The 22,728-nt window shown below is 40.5% G+C and overlaps 1 protein-coding gene across 43 annotated transcripts in view; it reads left to right on the top strand.

Annotated features, from left to right (window-relative positions):
• The window catches only part of PUM2 (pumilio RNA binding family member 2), a 59,813-nt gene that overhangs the window by 21,501 nt on the left and 15,584 nt on the right, over positions 1-22,728 (top strand). For 6 of the 43 annotated variants that reach the window (XM_083607116.1, XM_083607114.1, XM_083607109.1 and 3 more), the window contains 8 exons: positions 653-926; positions 1,392-1,485; positions 1,972-2,094; positions 4,123-4,265; positions 7,211-7,349; positions 12,944-13,087; positions 15,139-15,420; positions 17,847-18,083. In XM_083607116.1, coding sequence (XP_083463242.1) covers positions 653-926; positions 1,392-1,485; positions 1,972-2,094; positions 4,123-4,265; positions 7,211-7,349; positions 12,944-13,087; positions 15,139-15,420; positions 17,847-18,083 — 1,436 coding nt within the window. Of the gene's footprint in view, positions 1-652; positions 927-1,391; positions 1,486-1,971; positions 2,095-4,122; positions 4,266-7,210; positions 7,350-11,349; positions 11,428-12,943; positions 13,088-15,138; positions 15,421-17,846; positions 18,084-22,728 lie in introns of all 43 variants that reach the window. The other 37 variants (XM_083607117.1, XM_083607115.1, XM_083607110.1 and 34 more) reach the window with 17 other exon arrangements.

Genomic DNA, 22,728 nt, shown 5'->3' with positions numbered 1-22,728 from the left:
AACAGATGAAGAGGCCTTGATTACAGTCTCTCTCTCTCTCTCTATACTGCAGTCTGGTGGAGTGGCTGTTGCTGGATCACAGTTGAAGTGCAAGAAGAATAGGGTGCAGTTGACTTCTCAGCAGAGCTGATAGAACAGCTCTTCTTAATCTCCCTCTCTACAGTCTCTGTACCATCTGCACTTGGTTGCTTTCCGTGTTAAATGGTGTCCCCCCCCCATTAGACCACTCTGTTCTGTCCACAAGATTTGTCCATTCATTTCAGATACAATTAGTGATAAGAGCATCCTGCAACAAAATGTTGCAGGGTATCCTTTCTGACAGGAGTGCTACAATATGGGATCAATTCACTCTTTCTCTCCTATTCCCAGCTTTCTTTTCTGGTTGACTTTTAACATTCTCTGGCTCCTGAAGGCCATCAGTCCTCATTGGGCTGTAGTTAACCACCTGAGCTTGCTGTTATAGAGACTAATTCTTTTAGTTTCCAAACACAATCCCAGCATTTCAAACTCTTCCGTTAACGCCATTCAGCCCAGCTGTATGCTGTTTCCCCTAGATCAGGCAACTACAGCTGATACTAATTAAAGAAGCATTTTCACAAATGCTGTTGTTTAAGCAATGAAGCTGACATCTATTTTGCATTCTTTTCCTAAGCAGTCGTACTCCTGGAAGTCGGCAAGCCTCCCCAACTGAAGTAACTGAGCGCCTGGGGCCGAACCCAAGCGCTGCTGAAGGATTGGCTTCCCTTCCTAATCCTGCAACCCACAAGCCACTGGTGGAAGAATTTTCTAACTCTGAATCTCAGAATTTGGATGCTATGGAACAAGTGGGTCTTGATTCTCTGCAGTTTGATTATCCTGGAAATCAGGTACAAATGGACTCTTCAGGAGCTACTGTGGGACTCTTTGATTACAATTCACAGCAGCAGGTTAGTGTTTTTATACAACCACATTAAAAGGTGGAACTACAATATTTTGGCAATCACAGGCTGCCACTCAAAATTGCAGCTTCGTAGAGATTTATTCCCACGTTCTTACCTATGTCCTGGAGTCATGGTTAGTTCCCAACATCAGTTCTGCATCATTGACTGGTAGGGAAGCTAAAAATGTGATAACCTTAGGACATGGCTATATTTGACTGCATGTTAACAGATCAGAAGCTTGCAACACAGAGCTGCCATTTTTATTTTTTATTTTTTACTGTAGTCCCATGCTTATTATAATGTGTAATTCTGCCGTCATATTGCTTAAGAATGAATTACGCCTGAATTTAAACTTCATGCATAGTGCTATGGATCTTGGACAATCCTGTGAATGCATCTACACACAGTTGGTTTTTAAATTCTGATGTGGGATTGTTACTAAAATTAAAAGGTTTAAATTGTTTTTCTTAGCTTTTTCAGAGGACTAACCCTCTCACTGTCCAGCAGTTAACAGCAGCTCAGCAGCAACAATACGCATTGGCAGCGGCACAGCAACCACACATAGGTGAGACATTTTCCCAAGTTTATTTACTTAAATTTCAAGCTTAAAAAAACTGGCAGTGTATGATTGCTGCTTTTCTTTTAATTAAAAGCTTGCTAATTTGGGCAGACCTTTTGACAAACTTGGAGTTTTTCGTTGCTTAAAAGTGAAGTTCTAAAGGTATAGTAATAATAATTTAAAAAGCTGCTGTTCTGGCAGTGTGATACATTTTAAAAATGTATTTGGTTTTATAAATTTAGTTTTATAAAAATGGCAGCAGTAACTTGGGACTACGGTATGAACGTTTCTTAAAGTAGATCATGAACCTGACAGTTAATGAGAGAAGTGAGAGATACTTTCGTCTTAATTACCTTTTGAAGCCTCTTCAAGAAGAGGTGGCATAAATTTCTAAAGCTAATGCGTTTACAATTTGAATGATGTAATGGGGTGTGTGTGTGTTTGTGTGGTGTCTTGTTTTTGGTGAAATTGAACTTTTTGTTACTGTAACAGGTGTATTTTCGGCAGGCTTGGCTCCAGCTGCTTTTGTGCCAAACCCATACATTATCAGTGCTGCTCCACCGGGTGCTGACCCATACACGGCAGCAGGCTTAGCTGCAGCAGCTACATTAGCAGGTAAGAAACCACCATCGCTCAAGTTAATTACAACAATCTCTTTTTCTCTAGAAATTTGAAAACTTTAGTATTTGGGCATAAACCATCAAAAACGCACAAGGTTGAAATACAGTCATACCTCGGCTCCTGAACGCCTTTGGAGTCGTTCCAATTTTCGAACGTTCTTTTGGAAGCTGAATATCTGACTGGGCTTCCGTGTCTTCCAATTGGCTGCAGGAGCTTCCTGCAGCCAGTCAGAAGCCGCGCTTTGGTTTTCGAATGTTTCGGAAGGCGAGTGGACTTCTGGAATGGATTCTGTTCGACTTCTGAGGTACGACTGAGAAGTGGGAGTAGATATACAGTGGTGCCTTGGTTCTCAAATGGCTTAGTTGCCAAACAAATTGGCTCCTGAATGCCGCAAACCCGGAAGTAAGTTTTCTGGTTTGTGAGTGTTTTTCGGAAGCCGAACGTCCGATGTGGCTTCCGATTGAGTGCAGGAAGCTCTTGCAGCCACGCCTTGGTTTTTGAACTGTTTTGGGAGTTGAACAGACTTCTGGAATGGATTCAGTTCGAGAACCAAGGTACCACTGTATCCTATACACTTGGCTCTGACTTTATTCTGGCTTGAATAGCTTGTAGCCCTTAAAGGATGAGGAGATGGCAAACTGCGATGGCAACAGTCTCTCATGGATGTGCAAATCTGCCCCTTCTTAGAGGCTTAAATAGCTACCTTAAGGCATGGTTTTGCTGCCTGGGGGAATTGGCATGCTGTTCACCCTGGGCGCGAATAAAGCATTGTGGCAGATTGCAAGGCTGATTATACTTCCTAGCACTTTGAGTCCGTGCATGCATGATCCGAACAGTTTAGAAGATATATAAAATAGCTAATTTTCATAGTACCACAGCCATGAGAGAGCATGGGAGAACATTTTTAAAATGCTCTTGTTTAGGAGTGATTTTTTTAAAAATTGTGCTGATAATCATAAATGATATGAGAGGTTCTGTGGAATTTAGTAGAGCTCTGTTTGTACACTACCACCATCTTTGGACCACAGGTTGTTCCTGTTAACGGTCTTTGCATGTCTCCTATATACCACATGCAGTTTCCCCCCTTTCCTCACTCATGTTACATGAGTTCTGGAGCTTGTGTAACTCTGAGAGGAGAAGATCTCTGAATTGTTGGGGTTCTGTGTTGCACTTCCAATTCAGATATACAGTAGCACCTTGGCTTACGTTACCCTCAGGTAACGTAAACTTCGGATTGCGAAAGCGGCAACCCCAGAAGTGTTTCGCTGCGCGCGCATGCTCAGAAGCACTCTACCACGCCATGCTCATGTGCAGAAACGGTTCCTCCAGTTGCAGAAACCTGGATCTGATCAGAGCTCTGGTACGGATCCCGTCCACAACTGGAGGTACCACTGTACTGAAGATGAGTGGAGTAACATGTTTGTTAGTTCTTACAGGGGTGGCTCTTTAGGGCTCCTGCAACTTTGTACCAATGTAACATTTTTATATGTAACAGTGTATTTTTGTAATATTTTGTTTGTGTTTTTTTTCCCCATGGTGCACCCCTGCATGGGGCCATGTATTGTTTAAATGACTTACTGCCCATGGCTACAATTGAATCAGGGTTAATGCCTTTAGGATTGAGTGATGGTTTCCAATATATTAAGTGGTGTAGGTTGTTTTTTATATATAGGAAGAAAGGTGTTAGCTAAATGGTAGCTCTTCCACTGTTGGTATACCCCTTCTTATTTGTCTCTTTGCTGTGCTTGCTTATTTCTCTGTGGGAGGGTAATTCTTTTCCTCCCTCTTCTGATCAGAGGGTGAGAATGGTCCTCTTGGAATATTTACAGGGGGGGGGGGGAAATCTGTCCTGGGGGAGGAGTTGTGCTTTCAGGTATGTGTGCAGAGATTCCCTTTTTGGCATAGGATATTGGGTTTGTTTATGCGTGTGGTTTTCACACAACCGAGTTAGCACTGATCTCGAGGCTTTTGAGGAGAGACTGTAAATATTTGCATGTAAAGCCATTTGTTTCATTTTGTTAGGGCCAGCAGTGGTCCCTCCTCAGTATTACGGAGTTCCTTGGGGAGTGTATCCAGCCAACTTGTTTCAGCAGCAAGCAGCAGCTGCAGCAAACAACACAGCCAATCAGCAGGCTGCGTCACAGGCACAACAAGGCCAGCAACAGGTAAGCTGGGTGGACACACCTGAAGAATTAATATATCTGTCTGCTCATGCAGTTTTATTGAATGCAATGCGTATTGTTGAATAAAAAATAATGGTATATCTAACAATGCACAGTTTATGTCATGCTGGACAGCAGTCTATTCAGTTCATAAGCTTAATTTTGTCAGTGTATTTCATTATCAGATGATGCAGATATCAGTTTTCTCCGCTGAGGGATGAGGGCAGCTCATCCCTCAGAGATGGGGGAAAGCCTCTATTCAGGTTAAAATTTTAGTTTGCCTTCTGAACTACAAAGGTCAGTTTAAAGTTTATAACTAGAAAGACAGGCCTCTCCTTTTGCTTTTTAGTTGGCTTTGTTATTGGGGTAGGCAGGCTTCAGCTGAGTTAAGTGTTGCGAGTTTGCCTGCCAAAATAACAGCAACAAATCAGCAAAGCCCAAGTTGAGAAGGGAACAGAGAGGCCAGTATGAAACAAGCTGTCAGGATGTCTCCTACTTAAACCTCCCACCTGCTTAAAACGTTAGTGCTGGCTCTGAAGGGAAAAGCCTCCTGTTGACCCCATCCCCACTTTGCTTCTACCCACATATGTCGGAAGGAAATGTAGTTGAGGAGCATTGCCTTAGGACAGCTGAGTACCACCACCTCTTTTTCATGTCCTGCGTGGACCAGAAACTGTGTGTGCTCTGCCACTGCAACTCTCACTTCTCCACCTAGCAAGGACCACAAAGCAGTCTGTGTCAGCAATGCAGTGGCATAATGCAATGCAGACACCCTAGGTAATAACAACAACAACAACAACAACAACAACAACAACAACAACAACAACAACAACAACAACAATTTATTATTTATACCCCGCCCATCTGGCTGAGTTTCCCCAGCCACTCTGAGCGGCTCCCAATCAAATGTTAAAAACAGTACAGCATAAAATATTAAAAACTTCCTTGACAGCCTTCAAATGTCTTTTAAAGATAGGATAGCTACTTATTTCCTTCACAACTGAAGGGAGGGTGTTCCACAGGGTGGGCGCCACTACCGAGAAGGCCCTCTGTCTGGTTCCCTGTAACCTCACTTCTCGCAATGAGAGAACCACCAGAAGGCCCTCGGCGCTGGATCTCAGTGTAGGTAACATCTTCAAGGAATCCTGAGGACAAAGCTTGGGTTCCCTAGAGGGAGGCACATCTGGAACCCAAGATGGCCAGCACTATTAATTTCCTGTGAAGAAATACACTCCTCCAGCCACAAGCCACATAAGGGCAAGACCATTTCCTTTATCTCTTTAAAAACTACATTCCCAGAGTATGCAGTTGCTAGGTGCAATCGGGGTGGCTGGAACATGAAAACAGGCCTATCTTTGCAAGGTGGCATGGAGTCTAGCTTGTCTCCTAGTTTTGAGTAATATGCAGTGTTGCCTGGTGCCTTGGGTAACAAGAAAGGTGTGATACAGAGTAGTTGCAAGAGCCACTGCGCTAAAAAGAATCTGTTAAGCCAGCCATGTATGCCTTGAAAAGGGGCACCATGTTTAGGAACTTTAGAACACAATATAACAAGTATTTATTTTGGCAGGGCCATCCAGATTGTGGGAAAGCTGCCATATTGAACAACAGTGGATTTCTAGCTAAAAGCATTCTTGGGGCAGAATTCGGCTAAGTTTTACTTAGCTAAGAGTTAACCCAGTAAAATTAATGGACCTAACTTAGTCATGTTTATTAAGTTCAGTGGTTACTTGAGTTGCATACCATCCCATATCTCATGAAGCACATATGAAGCTTCAGTGAGCAGAGATAAGAGTTGGATGACTTTCTGGACAATGAGTTGCAATATGTTCAGTAACAGTATAATAGTAAAATTATCTCAACTTGCAGCATAGTGAGACTAGCGCTATGCTTTGCTTACAAGCAAAATTGTCCTTATTTAAATTCATTAGGGATATTTGAAATGAAATAATAATAAAAAAATCTTAGTTATACACTCCAGTGAAATTTGCATTTGACTTGGATATTTAGAACAAAACACGGGCAATTGCAGGGTGTGTTCTTTCGATAGCAAAATCAGTACCAGAATGTGGAACCTCTGTTTACGAGCATCTCAGAAGTCGAATGCTTAGGCTTTCTAACGCCGAAAGCCTGGAAGTAACTGCTTCAGATTTTGAATGAATTTCCGAAGCTGAACGTCCCACGTGGCTTCCATTTTGAGTTTCCCTATTTTATTGGGGCTTCCGCTTTGGTTTTCAAACGTTACAGAAGTCGGAATGGTCTTTTGCAATGGATTAAGTTCAAAAACTGAGGTTCCACTGTACCTTGCTCACTACAAGGTTCAAATTGAAGGTTAGGAGCACAGCCTGGTTCATACTGAGTATGCTTGATACTGGTAATACAGTAAGGAGCCATGGTTAAAGGCTGTAGTAAGAATTTTCATAAGCGGAGAGGCACTGATGAATGGAGTATGTCATTGCATTGTCGGCTAACAATCCCTTAAATACATTTTGGGGCCGGCAAGTGCTGTCTGCAAAGGTTTGAATTCTAAATATATCGCTAAACTCCATAATTACAGTTTAACAGTAATTGCATTTTTAAATGTTCAGTATTTAAAATTTGCAGGCTGAAAGTGGGTAGAAAGACTGTTAAAACGATAACCTGCTCACCACGCTTAACCTACTAAATGTCTCCACTTTGGGTTCCTTGCTATTTTTAAACTACTTTTCAGTGTTATTGAATTACAGAAGGCCTAGCACCTTAAACGTGTGTTTTCTTGTGTCATAATTCTTCCATTGAACGAGTCTATGCCTGCTTACTTTACCTTATTTATACATTGTTGTTGGGTGTGTGTTTTTTTAAAAAAAATCACAACCCCAAAGTACGCACAACGTGTTCCAGCATTTTTATACTATATTACTTTTTTATACTTCACATTTTAAGCAATTAGTGTCGCCATTGGTCTTTTGTAGGTTCTTCGTACTGGAGGAAGTCAACGTCCTCTAACTCCCAATCAGGGTCAGCAAGGGCAGCAGGCAGAGTCACTTGCAGCAGCTGCGGCAGCAAATCCAACTTTGGCTTTTGGTCAGGGTCTTGCCACAGGCATGCCAGGTATCTAATGATGAGTTAAGGAAACTAAGAATGAGTTCAAGCTAAATATCCTAAAAATCCTGCTGGGTTCACAGTAGTAGACTGATGAGATGCAATTTCTTTGTAACGTGTTTTTTAAAGTTTCGGTAAAAATTTGAAATGTGACTTTCATTAACCATATTTATGGCTGGCAGAAGAAATGTGTGTACAAGATGGGGGAGAATAATGTAGGCTGCTTCCAGCCCCCTTAACATGGTGAAGTGGTCTGTCTGTGCCCTCTCCATGGGAGAATTAAATCAACTGCCCAGTGTCAATCTCTTAATTATCACACCTTCAGATTATCAGGAGTAATAATGACTTGTATTTTAAGAAACATGAGTGCATTCCAGTTGTGCAGTGGCACTTTCCCATCCCTCCTTTGTTCTTCAGCCCCTTGCAGCTGCCAAAAATTTACTGCTGAGAGTTATGAGAGAGTTATGGGATGGGATCTGCTGAGGTGAGGGAGCTGCAGCTGGGAAGGAAAGCCAGCTATTAGAGAAAATCTCCTTGTACAAACAGAAATGCTTTCCTTTTGTGCAATGAGCTGTTTGGATCCAAAGCACTGTAATTTTTGTGTGTATCTTACTATGTAATATTTACTATTTGTGACAACATGCAACACACAGCTTAGTCCTTTGTCAGCAGCTTTTCGGTGTTGATTCTGGAAAGTTTGAATTTCAGAAAAACAGATTTTAAACCACATTCCTAACATTGGCGCATAATATATTTCCACATTAGAATATGCACTTAGAGGAGCTTCACCTTTGGCGAATGGATGTCTTAAATTTGTCACATGCATTTTTACATTAAGAGCTTAGACTTGCATGCATGACATTTAAGGATAGCTACACTGATTTTTCTCTATTGTCTGCTTTTATGCAAGCTACAAAGTGTCATTGGTCATCAAGCAGTCCAGAATATCTAATACTTATAGATTGGTTAATAGCGCAACAGTAATATTTCTAAGACAGCTCAGAAGGGCTAAGTATATACAGATGCTTCTAGAGCTTTGCTGCTGCTGCTTTGACTATGTATACAAAGCATCTTCTAAACATTTTGGCTCTCTGGTGAATGGGTCATCTGAATTGGTCCAGTTGAAGCTGTAACTTGGATATTTGTTTCACCTTACTTACCTTCTTATGGGTTTAGTGTCATGTGAAAATGGCACCTTGTGCTGGTGGTGAATGTGGTAGATGATCTTTCAGAGACCGAAGGAAAAAAGCGGCCACTACAAGTTGGATTGAAGTATCAGGCTTAACTATTTTTTTCTGGCATAAGTTTGCTGGGAAGTCCTTTGAACTTAAGCCACTGTGTAATTATAACACAGTTTTGGTATCATTTGCTCTGGAGTGTTTCTTTGACTCTATTCTATATAATTATTGAACATCTAAAGAACTGATTGGCATTCAAAGATGGGAACACTCTGGTTCTGTTGTGTTGCAACTTCATCTTTTGGCATACACGAAGGTAGTTTGGGAGTAGCCCCCATTGGATAATTCAAGTAAAGAGGCATAGGATTGCACTGCTTAGCACAGAGCTTTCCAAATTTTTTGTGTTGGTGACACACTCTTAGGACATTCATCGTTTCACAACACAGTAACTCAGTTTTGCATTTCGAGACAGTAATTCAATTTTACTAGCAAACCTAACCCTTTCTAGCCCCAGGAGGAGCGCAGGGAGTGTTTGTGTGACACACCTGCACAGTGCAGCTGACACACTAACATATCGTGACACACAGTTTGGAAAGCTCCGGCTTAGCACAGTTCTATGTCCTACTGTTCTCAATGGGACTTACTTCTGTGTATTTGGGTATAGGACTGCAGCCTTAATCACTAAACACCTGTAGCTGGAGAGGAGTAGAGGTGGTTTGTTTTTTGTTCCATTTGTTATCTACATATGTAGCATCTAATTTGTGTAGGGTTCTTTTCAATGGTGTTCCTGCAGAAGTGGAACAGATTTCCGCTCAACATGGTGGGCAAGGACAAGAATCAATGTAACTGCTGAGGCCAGACTAATAAAGTTGATTGGCGTGAGGTTGCTGATTTGTCTTAGGGAAGCAATGCTTAGGTTTTGTACTAGGGAAAAGCAGAAACCAATACAACAAATGACAATGCTGTAGGAAAGGATCACAGAAACTAGCTCAGTATTTACTGTATAAGCATGTTGTACCTAACTTAGGATATGGGGCAGGAGTCAGCTTATGAGTCCCGCTACCAGAAGCCCACATAAGGACCTCTGCTGGCACAGTGGGGCTTTCCACTTTTGTGTCCCCCAAAATTGGTTCGTAGGATCGGGAGAACCGCCTAAATAGCACGTAGCGGTTGGGAAGGGGGATTATCTTGTCTGGTAAGCTGAAATATTTGTGCTGATGGAACAGTTGCCATTGCGCTTTGTTGAATTACTCCCTTGGTAAATGAAATGAACACTGACACAGTAATTAACTAATGAATTAATATTAGCAAAATATACCAAATTATTTAAGACAGATTAAAAGGCTGCCTTGGAAAGTTTCTGGAAGGGCAGTTTGTAAATACCTTAAAAGAATAAATGGTACAGAAATAGTAACAACTTCTCTGTTTCATATAAAGCAGCATTTCTCACACCTTTTTTCCAAGGAAATTTCCGCTTAAACATTACTGGAGGTCTTGATGGACCACAATAAACTTCTATTTCCTTCAGTACCAGCTTTGTCAAAATCAGTCCTGTGATATGAAAATCATGGAGCCCTGGCCAACTAGGGACCTTCAACTAACTGGTAGATGTTTAGAATAAATTAGGCTACACAAGTGCCATATTATGAAAATCACAGGCCCTCGGTCAGGGGCTCGTTAGCCTGTTTGGTAATTCTGGCTGGGGTTAAAATGGCCTCTATTTGTCAGAAGAAGAAAAAAATCAAGGCCTGATAGTCTTGACTGTTCCGTAACCTTTCTTGGATGAAACGTACATACCACCAGCTGTCTGCAGACCAGAGTTTGAGAACCTCTGACACATAGAAAGGTAAAGGATCAAGGTCCTTTAGCTCAGAAGATTGGAGGTGATAGATCAGATCAATGAAAATAACATTTCTGTTTTGTGCAAGATCACTGCAGTGCCTGTTCTGCTGTCATGATTCATAAAGTTCACAAAATAACATTTTTAACTCATAGCACAAGTGTTCCTTTGAATTTGCTGTCATTAATGTAGTAGTGATTGGTATTAAAGTCTTACTATAATGATGTACATGATTATTAGGTCACCTTTTTGTTAGGGCCGGAAAGCCAGTCAATTGACTAAACAAATAATTCTATGGAGTCAAGAATTCACTTCTTGACTCTCAGTATTCTTTCTATCTTTTTCTTTTTTAAAAATGGCAGCAATTAGAGGAATCAGGATTGCACTCCTGCACACCCATTATCTAGGAGTAGCCACTTCCCTCTCGACCCACATGTCAAAACTTTCATCGGCTATATGCTGTAATTGGCTGCTGCTTTGTTCAGAATTACAGTTTCCAAGAAACGTGGAGAAAACCCATACATCCATCATCAGAGGGGGTAAAGAGCACAGGTGTTAAAGCATCCATTGTAGTTGCTGTGAGGAGGGTAGACTGCTTTATGATCATACATGGTGTTCTATAAAACTCCTGGGGTCTTCTAGAGTGGCCGCCTTCAAACTTGGGTCCTTGGATGTTGCAAGACTACAACTCACAGCATCCCAGATCAGTGTCTAACTGGCTGGGAATGATGGGAGTTGGAGTCCGAAAACAGATGGGAGCCCAAGACTGAAGAACACTGTCCTAGAGTTTAGTAGCTTCTCTATGACCTAAGTTAAATCTTTTAACTATAGTGGTACCTCGGTTTTTGAGTTTCTTGGAAGCTGAACGTTTCAGTTTTTGAACGCCAAAATCCTGGAAGTAAATGCCTCCGTTTTCTAACGTGCCTCGGAAGTTGAACGGCTTCTGCTGAGTCCCCCCCCCCCCCCCGGATTTTCTCCATTGAAATTGCAGGTTGCCCTTTGCGCCTCAGTTTTCGAACATTTCGGAAGCCGAACGATCTTCCGGAATGGATTGCGTTTGAAAACCGAGGTACCACTGTATTTTCAGTAAATATTTCACTAGGCAAAATGACCTAAGTTTTTGTCAGGCTGCAGTACAGTAATTAAAATTTCACAAAACAAAATGCAAATGCTATTTTGTACCATACAAAGGAACTTGCACAACACCTACATTGCTCTCAACCTTTATATTGGCACTCATACATTTAAAAATTTGAGCCTCCAGTATCATGCATATTTATAGTGATATATTGCACTATTGTGTGATGTGCTTGACCCCAAAAAGCAGGTACATTTCTCGAGGAGTGTTCTTTATGCAAAAAACCAAACAAAAAATAAACCAGTTCTTGGCTCTGTTTGTTCTAGAGAAGGGCCATCTATTTGATAAAGAGCAGTTTTTATCTGTGAAAGAGTTTTTGTTATATTACTTGTAACATTTATTCTCTAACGGCCTATTCTGCATTCTTTACAGAGGAGCAGTAAAGCAGAGTGCAGTGAAAGCCTGACCCATTTGCTAGCATGTGAAAATGGTAGTGAAGGTAGTAGAAAAGAACAGCACAGTCTAGTTTTGAATATGCATTTGTAATATGAAACTACAATTCTCCTGTTCCTCAGAAGGTTTCAGTATCCCTGTAACTATATATAGTTCTTTGTTGATTTCAAATGGTATAGAGTCACATGCCTATGAACATGCATGTGATCTCCAGTATCCCTTTCTCCCCATTTAATGTGCACTATTTGCTTGTATTTACAACAAAACGAAACACAGAGCCTCCTGGGCATAATCTGCCACTTGCATGCAGCCCTTACATGCATGGAAGGGGGACTTCAGAAGAAACCATTGACCTTTTTTCCCATCTCCTTGATTGGCCCTGGGTTTCCACACACGTTGTGACAAATACACAGCAGTGCATTGGCTTTTTACATCTCTGTAGAGGTGACAGATTTGCAGGATGGATCAGCCCCACTCCCCTAAGTTTTGGGGGTTTTTTATTCCCCCTTACAAAAAAGTGCTTTTTAATAAAAAATAATAATTTTAAAATGAAACTGTTATGCTGAGGTGTCCTCCACTGTGGTTCTGTAGTGTTACTGTGGGGTGTGGGGGTGTGTCACCAGTTCTCTAAAAAACAGATGCCTCTGCCTTGGCTGTATACAAGCAGCACTCTTTCAGGTCATTTTAGGTGGCTCATGCAGCATTTGTTACATCCGTTCCCACTGTCTCAGAAAAGCCATTATTTTGTATTTCTTTTCCTTACTTGGAAAGGTTGGGGCAGACAGTTAGGAGAGCAAATAGATGAAGGCAGATGGGGGAGTGGCTCAGAGACAGTTGCTCTGTCTAGTCTTTAGACAAGCAGGTGCGTGGCAAACTGTACCTCCGAGCCAAACCTTTGCCACTAGATTTGGAATAGAATTGGTTCATCTTTTCTCGGAGATAAAAAGCTGTCAGTTTACTCATTGTTTAAAAAGCGATCCGTCATATAGATGCAAAATAAAACACTTATCCCAAAATAAATAAATTTTACTAGTGTTTGTTTTGTATTGATTAGGCTATCAAGTCTTAGCCCCCACTGCCTATTACGATCAGACTGGTGCATTGGTAGTGGGTCCTGGGGCCAGAACTGGACTTGGAGGACCTGTCAGATTGGTGGCTTCAACACCTGTCATCATCAGTTCTGCAGCTGCACAAGCAGGTAGGTAGATCTTTCGCAGCACTTTCACAATTTGATGGGGAAACATTCTAACAGTAATCAGTTCTCTCCCCCTGCTTGCACTCTTTCAAATAGTGTTGCTTTATAGCTAGCATTATTTGCTCATAGCTCCCGCATATATGCAAGAAAGTTTGTGTTCAGGTTGTTTCTCTCAAGATTTGCATCTCCTGTCCCTTCCCAAGCATAAAAAGCTAAATTACTGAAGGACTATTTCCTGGATTGTTCCAGAAATTCCCTTTTACCCCCACCACCAAATGCCGCCCTCTTTAGATATTGGACACGTGGAGAAATGATTGTATGAACCAGGTTGTACACAGGTGAACAGAAAGTAGATTGAGATCTGCTGATAACGCTCTGGGAGATTTGCAGTAGACCTGCAAGGGTTTTTGAATCTCAGTTCTTAAAAAAATATCAACCACAAAATGACTTTCTCACCTTGAATTAAGCTGCTGAAATAAAGAAAGCCATTGTGTGAATGGTCTGGGAGCTAGCCCGGTTCAATTCTGATACGGAAATGAAATGCTGAGGCTCAGAATGTGCTCAGAGGCACCTTGATTTTTTCCTTTTTTGTACTTGGCTGTATTTAAAAACCCAAGTAGAAATCCCAAAATTAAATCTGCCGTACTTCAGTGCTGTAACTTGCATGCTTTGCATGAATAAGTTCCAAGGCTCATTCCCTGGCATCTCTAGGTAGGGATGCAAAGGTCTTCTGATTTGAAACCCTGAGGAACTGCTTTCTATCTGTGTGAATAGTAATGAGCTAGATGTAGCAATAGTTGGGCTCTGTATAAGGCAACCTAGTATGTTTCTATTACCATCCCCCACCCTGGCCGCTATACATGTTGGTAGTAATTTCTGTGATGGCAGCATGTTGCAATTACAGAAGGGACCTCCTGCCATTGCTAAGTTGTAGATAGGCAAAAAGATTCCTTCGTTGCAGGGGGTTGGACTAGATGACCCTTGTGGTTCCTTCCACCTTGATAGGATTCTATGCTCAGTCTAAAACACACAGACATTCTACCATAACATAGGAAGCCATGCCCAGGAAGTAGTTTGAGGAGAGGAAGAGTAATCGCTGAATGTTAAAGGAGCGTTTTGCTTTGTTCTGCTCTCCTAATGTGGGGGTTGCTTCAAAGCCTTGCAGGTAAGCTTGGTGTAGCTATAGAGTGAATAATAAGAAAGAAACTAAAAGGAGTGGTTTCTAATGCCGGGCTTGATGATTTGATTCTTTTTGTTTTATTTTTGCATTCAGAAAATTTTGGCATCAACCCCCCCCCCCCCCAAAAAAAATCCGGCGTAAGGTTAAGGGTGACTTTAGTTTTCAAGAGATTTATTTGGATGAGGCAGAAGGGTACCTGGATCCTAGTCCTGTGCTTGCTGTAAACCCATGAAGTAGAAGTGGGGGAAATTGAATAGCCATACTGGGAAAAGAGTATATGATAGTGCCTGGGTTTGAGATACTATTTTCCCTCAACAGTGAGCAGGGAAGTGAAGTGATACCCCATCAGATTAACCCAACAGCAAACATTGAAAGGGGGAAAGCAGTGAGAAAGATGACAGCACCTGAGGCAAAGAGATAAGACCCCTATGTTGCATGTGGAGTGGAAGACTTGGAAAGGAGGAAAGGTCTTTTTAATTCCTTGCTGCTTGTCTTTTGCAGAAAACAATAACTACTCTTAATCCTTCAGCTTTCTGTGAAAGACCAGCATACAGGTGGGAGCTCCCTCTCCTTCTCCAAGCTCTTTACAGTTTGTGGATATAGCATCCAAGGCAGGACAGCTTTCCACAGTGGGAAAGGCTGTTGAATTTGTAGACTCCTTTGCGTTTCCCCAACAATTATCTCTTGTATTTTCATAGAAAATTCATTTCATCTACTTAACATCTTATGCAACTGGGATCGTTTTTACGTTGGATATTTCTTTTGTTTGCTGATGATTTGCCTTTATGGGAGAGAGTAATGAAAATAATAGTCTCATTTTTCTAAAGTCGAAATGTTCTAGAATCTGATGACTGAAAACCATGTCTCTTTACAGCAGCAGCAGCTTCAGCTGGAGGAACAGCAAACAACCTCACAGCAGCCACAAACGGGCTTTTCCGGCCCCTTGGTGCCCAGCCGCAGCCGCAGCAGCAGCAAACAAACAGTAGCCTACAGTCCAATTCATTTTATGGCAACAGTACTTTGACCAATAACTCCCAGAGCAGTTCACTCTTTTCGCATGGTCCTGGCCAACCAGGAAGCACATCCCTTGGCTTTGGAAGCAGCAGCTCCTTAGGAGCTGCCATTGGCTCTGCACTCGGTGGATTTGGCGCATCTAGTAAGTTACATTTTTAAAGAAGGAAAACTGAACAGGTTGTATGAATTGCTGTGGATGAAAGAAAATCCTGTTTTTGCATATTTATTTCCCACATGCATCAAAAATGGTACATCTGGAGTTCAACAGAAGGCAGTTTAGCCTGCTAGGCCTTGTACACGAGAAACAGGGTTGAGCGTGTTGATGCCTTTGACAGACAGCTCACATTTGCAGCTCTTCAAACCAATTCTCTATTGTGGTTGATTTGTCTTGTGCTTTTCAAAGTTTATGTCCCTTAAATGCAACTATGGCTGAGCAGTGGGCAAGCGAAATTCCCGCCCTCCCATTCCTATTGGACCTGCTTTAGTTTATAAATATTTAGGAATAGCCATTATTTATTTTCATTGGACAATGATTTTTACTGTTTTATTCACAGCTTTGGTAACACAAGTACCTCAACACCTTTCTAGAATTTGTCAACCTGTTAAGATTGTGGAAATTGGTTTATTATTGAAGGAAGTGTTGAATGTATGGTGAAGCACACATAAGTAGTTTGTTGTTTGCATTGCATAGAAGGTATGTGTGAAGCACACACAATTCTGCGCACGTTACAAAATAGAAGTGCGCTTGCACACCCTGACAGTGGAAAATGTCCCATGTGAAACAATTTTTTTAATGTATTGGAGAATTTAATAAAACTCTTCAGTTTTGACCGTTATAAGCAGTTTCCCTTTTTAGTCTTGTAGGATGGTTTTTATATTAGCCAGTAAATTCCATTTTTTTAATGAGTAGATACAATATAGTGTAAAAAAAGGTGCCCTTTGTACAAATCTTAAAATGCTTTCAACAGAAAGCTATGAATGGCAAAATGGAGAATTATGTCCATGTCATTTTTACATAGAGTACCCTTAAGACTTCCAAAGTTTTGTTTTTTTTTTTTTTGTTTTTCACTCCCTTAGCTGAGTATGATACAGATGTGCCCATTTATAAAAACAACCTTATTGTAGTCTTGTGCTCCTTATACCCTGTCAGTAGTTAATTGAAGCCATTTGTCATTTCCAAGTTTAATCCTGTAATCTTGGCTTGATTATATAAACAAAAATCCATTCAAGTCCCCAATTATGTTTGAAAGTGCTATGCATATACTATTTTTAAAAGAGCTCTTCATATTGATAAATCGTTTCCCCAGTTATTATGTTTGTTAATAATGCTATCCTAAATTAGAATTAAAATATTACCTGCAACTTATTTCTTCTTGTTACTTGACTAGTCCTTTGTAGTGTGCTAAAATCAGGTTCTACAAAGCAGAGTAAGGATATAGCAAAAATGTGTGTCACACATCTCCAGGTTGTGGGTGGGTAGTATATTAATCCTCTCAGGCAAATGTTATATGTTGCTTGAGTCCTAGATGATTGATAGACACCAGCCTGCTTCTGTATTTAATTTGACATAATGATGAGTGGCAGTTAATCTGGACATACACTGCATTTCTGAATTAAAAGCAGAATAAGTTTGACTGCTTCTTAACAAACAGGTGAAGCAGTTCAAGATATTTGCTCTCATTTGCTAAACAGGGAAGCAAAGTTATACCTAGTGTCTTCAATTATGTTTAGGTAATCTCAATATCTGCCCATTGCCTTTACTTTCACATAAAGTTACAAATTAAGATTTTTTAAATGGTATGACATTTATCCTATAAAATTCAAGTACGTCATTGAACTATTAGTCCATACTTTTTAAGTACATATCCCAGTTCCTTGTTTAAACGTGACCACGTATATTTTGCTATTGCAGTTCAAATCCCTTTTATGATCTGCCTTCAAAATGTCATTGGACTTTTTCTTTTTTAAAAGAGTGCTTACTTAGAGAGTGTGATCCATTTGAATGGTTCTGAGAAGTGTGGAATCTCAGGAAAAAAAATTAGTAGCAATTGTGAAGTAGCATGGAACAAAATGTCTTTTAGGGATTCTCCTGTAGAACCAAGTCCCGTAGCACTACAGAGCTGGGGGTTGTTGCGGGGGACAAGGGGAGCTCCTGTCAATATAGTAATTCAGCTTGGGGGGGGCGGAAGGGGACACCATTTAACAGAAATTATTTCAAATTAATACTCCGCTTCATTGGTTCATTTTAACACAGTACGACATACCTGACTATTGGTCCCAAAGCCCGACTCCAGTGTATCAAAATAACCTCAGAAATGTTACTAAGTCTTGAGTGTGTCGAGACTTGGCGATTGCTTAAAAATCCTTCCTGATTTGAGGGATGATGCTTGTGCTCATTTTGTGATTTATATTAAATCATGTGTGGTTATCACAGTTAATTTGTCTTTGGAATAATTTTGATTGTTATAATGATTGTGATCACATCTGTTATGACCCAGCTGTAGGTTGGGGCTAGGTTTTCCTTGGTTGACGCTGTATGTAATAGGGTCTTTTTATTTCTTCCTTCAGTTGGCAGTTCTGCAAGTAGTAGTGCCACAAGGAGAGAGTCTCTATCTACTAGCTCTGACTTGTACAAAAGATCTAGTAGCAGCCTAGCACCCATAGGGCAGCCATTTTACAATAGTCTGGGATTTTCCTCCTCTCCAAGCCCAATAGGCATGCCTCTGCCAAGCCAAACTCCTGGACATTCACTTACGCCTCCGCCTTCACTTTCATCACATGGATCCTCATCCAGTTTGCATTTAGGTAAAAAAAACAAAAGCCCTTTTTTGTTTGTGTATGTATGTGTGTATATGTATTTTTCTATGTATATTAAATATTTTATGTTGGGTTAAATGTCAATTTGCCTCTTCAGTAAAGGAAACAAATGTTGCATAACGGGCCGGGTCCCAGTGTGTTGCTCAGCACAGTCAAATCTTTTAACGGATGCAGTTACCGAAAGTTAAATCAGCCCCCTGGAGCAACATGTTTTTCCATAACCACCCTTGCCGCTTCAGAACGAAAGCCCGATTTCTAGAGAGAAAAAAACAAACCAAGATTGGGTTGTTTTGTTGTTGTTGTTGTTGTACGACAGGAAAAGGTATATATATTCCTCTTGTTTCTGTGTTAAACATATGTCTGCTATTTATGGAGTCGGCTTTAGGCTAATGTTTGGTGCGTGGTAGTGACATGAATTATTATATCTTTGTTAAAGAAAAGCACATGCAAAGTTTGCAGTACTGAAAAATCCTGCTTTTTGAACCAACAGGTTAGAATGATTTTGCAGGAAGTCTTTTAGAAACTTGCCTTCAAAACAGCTGGAGGGGGAACAGCAGTGATATGTAGTCTATAATACATCCTCTCCATCACACCTACTGCATTAGTAATATTTTCATCAAATTTTGTTTATGCTGATAAATGTTTTATTTAGCATGGTATTAGGCTTATTTTTAAAAGATTGAATTACATACATTTGTGGGGGCTTTTTGTGCAATTTGCAATTCTGAACTTTCCTGTTAATAATGCTGTGAGCTATGTAACTTCAGGTTAGTATAAGCTGTGCAACTGAAGGTTGTATGCTTTACGCTTGTGAACTGTAGAGGCACTGGGAATTTTGCTAGAGAAGGGTTTCTCTACCACACAGATCCGAAAACATGACTACCAGACATGTTTTAAAATGTCATATATATTATAAATCTACTTGTGCTATAATGGCACAGTACCTAAATAAATGCTCTTTGGTCTTTCCCATTGACTTGTAAAAACAGGCAGTTTGGGCATATATTTATTGGCCCTGTATGGCTGTATATAGAAAATAAAGTACTTTAAAAAGTGCTGCATTTAGAAGTAGTACTAAATAAACCTATGTTAAGATGTGTAGATGTGCAAAGTAACCTTATTAAAATGAGGCTTCAGTCTAAAATATTGGCATTTTATTTATAATAAATTATATTATAAAGCAGATCCTGATTGTAAGCTTACAGTAGGCAGCCATTGTGAGCACAGGAGGCTGGACTAATAGGCCCCAAATAAAAAGATAGATTTTATTATCCATTCTATGTTTTTTCTTTGTTTATTTTTTCCTAAAATAAGATAGCTAGAAGATGAAGGTAGCACTCAACCCATTCTCATGAAGTTAAGTTGGTTCTAACTGCATTGAAACAAAGATTACCAGATGTAAAACAGTATTCAAGGTTGTCTAGCCTAGTACTTGAATATTGTCTCTACTTGGAGACATTTTTACTTGAAATGTGTTTCAGATTCTCTTGCACCTCTGCATTTGAGTAGGGTTTGCATCTTGCCTCTTGATCTGTCCTCAGGAAGAACTGAGGTTCTCTGTCACAACGCAAGGAAAAATACTAGCTTCCTGTAAGCACAGTGGTTGACAAGAGACTTATGTGCATATACCCAGGCTTTTCTAAGCCCATTTCCTACCAAAATGCTTGGCACACCCAGAAAAGCTGTTACTAAATACAGTCATACCTCGGAAGTCAAACAGAATCCGTTCCGGAAGTCTGTTCAACTTCCAAATGTTTGGAAACCAAAGCACGGCTTCTGATTGGCTGCAGGAAGCTCCTGCAGCCAATCGGAAGCCCCGTTGGACGTTCGGCTTCCAAAAATAGTTCGCCAACCAGAACAGTTACTTCTGGGTTTGTAGCATCCGGAACCAAAATGTTTGAGAACTAAGCTGTTCGAAAATCAAGGTATGACTGTATTCCTAAGTGGAATTCAGTGTGATTTTAGAAATTTATATTTTGGCAAAAGAAGCACTTGCCTCAATAGCACACCACTCTTTAGATTCCATCCAGAATCAGACATTATTTATTCTCTAGTTGAGAGCAAAGGTGACCTGAGGCGCTTCTTGGTTTGACATTACTCCCCTCTAAATGACATATGATTAGGCCGGCTGTACTCTGGCAAAAACTTTAAAATTCTGCATTGGGCTAATCCCAAGTTCTACAACAAAAGCTGTTCTATAGCTGTGCAAGTTATGAATTAAGTGGTTCTTAATTTGCATAGTTTGTGCTGCATTGTTTTATTCTGCTTCTGAATATTCATGGAAGACACAAAAGATTTATTTATTTATTTATTTACCGTATTTTTCGCTCTATAAGACGCACCAGACCACAAGACGCACCTAGTTTTTGGAGGAGGAAAACAAGAAAAAAAATATTCTGAATCTCACAAGCCAGAACAGCAAGAGGGATCACTGCACAGTGAAAGCAGCAATCCCTCTTGCTGTTCTGGCTTCTGGGATAGCTGCACAGCCTGCATTCGCTCCATAAGACGCACATACATTTCCCCTTACTTTTTAGGAGGGAAAAAGTGAGTCTTATAGAGCAAAAAATACGGTATTTATTATTATTATTTTTTATTATTATTAAGCCTTGCCTGCTAGAAGCCTGGAACTTAGCAACTCCTCAGGCTTTTGATATTTTACCATACATTAGACACTTCATTTAATTCTGAAATGTCTAAAAATGAAAGGTGAGATTCATAACACTTTGAAATCTGTACCCAGTACACCTTCTGTGGCTTTTTCAGCTTGATCAGAAATATAGCAGGCACACACTGTGCTATGAACATGACCACTTGTTCAAACCTGTACCCAAAGGTCACAGTGTGGAGTACTGTCGTTTAGGATTAGATGTTCAATGCCATGCCTCCCTGTCCTGAAGGTCCGTATCCAGCCTCATCCAGGTAGGCAGCATTCTATGCTCACTGAGCCTACAAAGCCCTTGTTGGGCTGCTTCTTGGAGTTCCCCCTCCATAGATAGATAGATAGATAGATAGATGGATGGATGGATGGATGTAGTGGGGAGGGAAGAGATGGAGTCATCTGGACGCTCATGCCCAATCCCAGCTATATTAAATTATTATTTTCTCCATTGTTGTCTATGGGCAGCTCTGTCTTCCAGCCTTTGAGGATATTGAGAAATAGCTTCTCACTGTGAACCAGTAAGTGATCTATCCAGCCAATAAGATGGTTCTTTCTACCCTTTTATACATATACCTGCACCTTCATACCTCGCTGTAATAAAGTGGCTAAAATCAGTAGTTTTGAAAGGTCCAATCCGCCATCTGGATTCCAAACAACAGCCAGTTATATCCAAACAAAGAAGGCAACCTGCTGCTTCTCAGGAAATAATAATAAACAATAATAGGAACTATATACCACCTGAGATCAAAAGGTATACTATATACCTGAGATCAAAAGATCTCAGGTTGGTGTACAACAATAAGAACACATTTTATGGAGCATAAAAATAAAAACTATATAATAGACAAGATAATAAAATAATCATAGTGTCTCTCCCTCCCCGCCCCAAAGTTTTAGCAAGCCATATAGTATTTAATGGTGAAAGGCCTGGTTAAAGAGGAATGTTCTTGCCTGGCACCTAAAAACATGTAATGATCATGCAAAATTTGGTTATTATCTCTTAAAAGGTGTTCAAATGTGTGGCAAACAAACAGCTTTCCAGAAAATACTAGAGACGTCTGTTTCACTGTTCTCCTGTTCAGTCAATTCCCTCCTCCCACCCACTTGTCAGTTCCATTGAGGAGTTATAGTGCTGTATTGAGGTTTTAAGGAGAGTTTTCCATTGCATTTTTTAATGCTTTTGTACACCTTGAGGTTAGTCTCAAGCTTGCCGAGACTTCTATCTTGTGCATTGATGGTACAGTGTGGGCTACATAAAGCAGACACAAAAAGACTCAAAATGGAGGCAATCTAATATAGAGGCCCTCAATCCAAGCAGGCTGTAAAAGCTGCTGCATTTTTAATTACAATAATTTCAACTTCCAAATTACACTGTGTCTTTTTGTACAGTAACAAAAACCTCTTAATATGCCTTTACGACTGTCTAGCCGTGTGCTCTGAAGGATGCTTTTGTGTGGACGCTTTTTACATTAAAAATTAAATTTTAAAACATCATCTAGGAAATTAAAATGTTAGCTTTTCAGATGATGATGTGAGAATTTCCTAAAGCATAACTTTGTGCAGAATTTCAGTGACAATTTGAAGCATGCACATTTTGCTTCTAAATAGCTAGTTGAACAAATTTTACAGGTCTTTGATGCAGAAGAGTGCCCTGTACCCAGGAGTGTTCATACCTTTGCAGAACAGACACCTCATACAACAGAACTTCCTCTTCCTCTTTTTTTCCTGACACGCACCCCCTCAATTTGCTGTGGGAGGGGGAGATTGTGGGACACCCCATGGAGCAGATTTGGGGCTGCAAAGCAGAGGAGAGAAAGGGGATGCCCTGTTTTATGAACGGAAATAACCCATAGTGTTGAATTTCACACTTAGTATCCGGCTAGACAAAAATCTTTGATTAAGGAACCTCTGCACACTGCCAGGAGGTGTAGAATTAATATGCCCTGTTATCATATTGGGCTAATAAGGTTT

This window comes from Podarcis filfolensis, assembly GCF_964270895.1.
Source record: "Podarcis filfolensis genome assembly, chromosome: 3".
Taxonomy (NCBI): domain Eukaryota; kingdom Metazoa; phylum Chordata; class Lepidosauria; order Squamata; family Lacertidae; genus Podarcis; species Podarcis filfolensis.
This window is presented reverse-complemented; position numbering and strand designations above follow the sequence as displayed.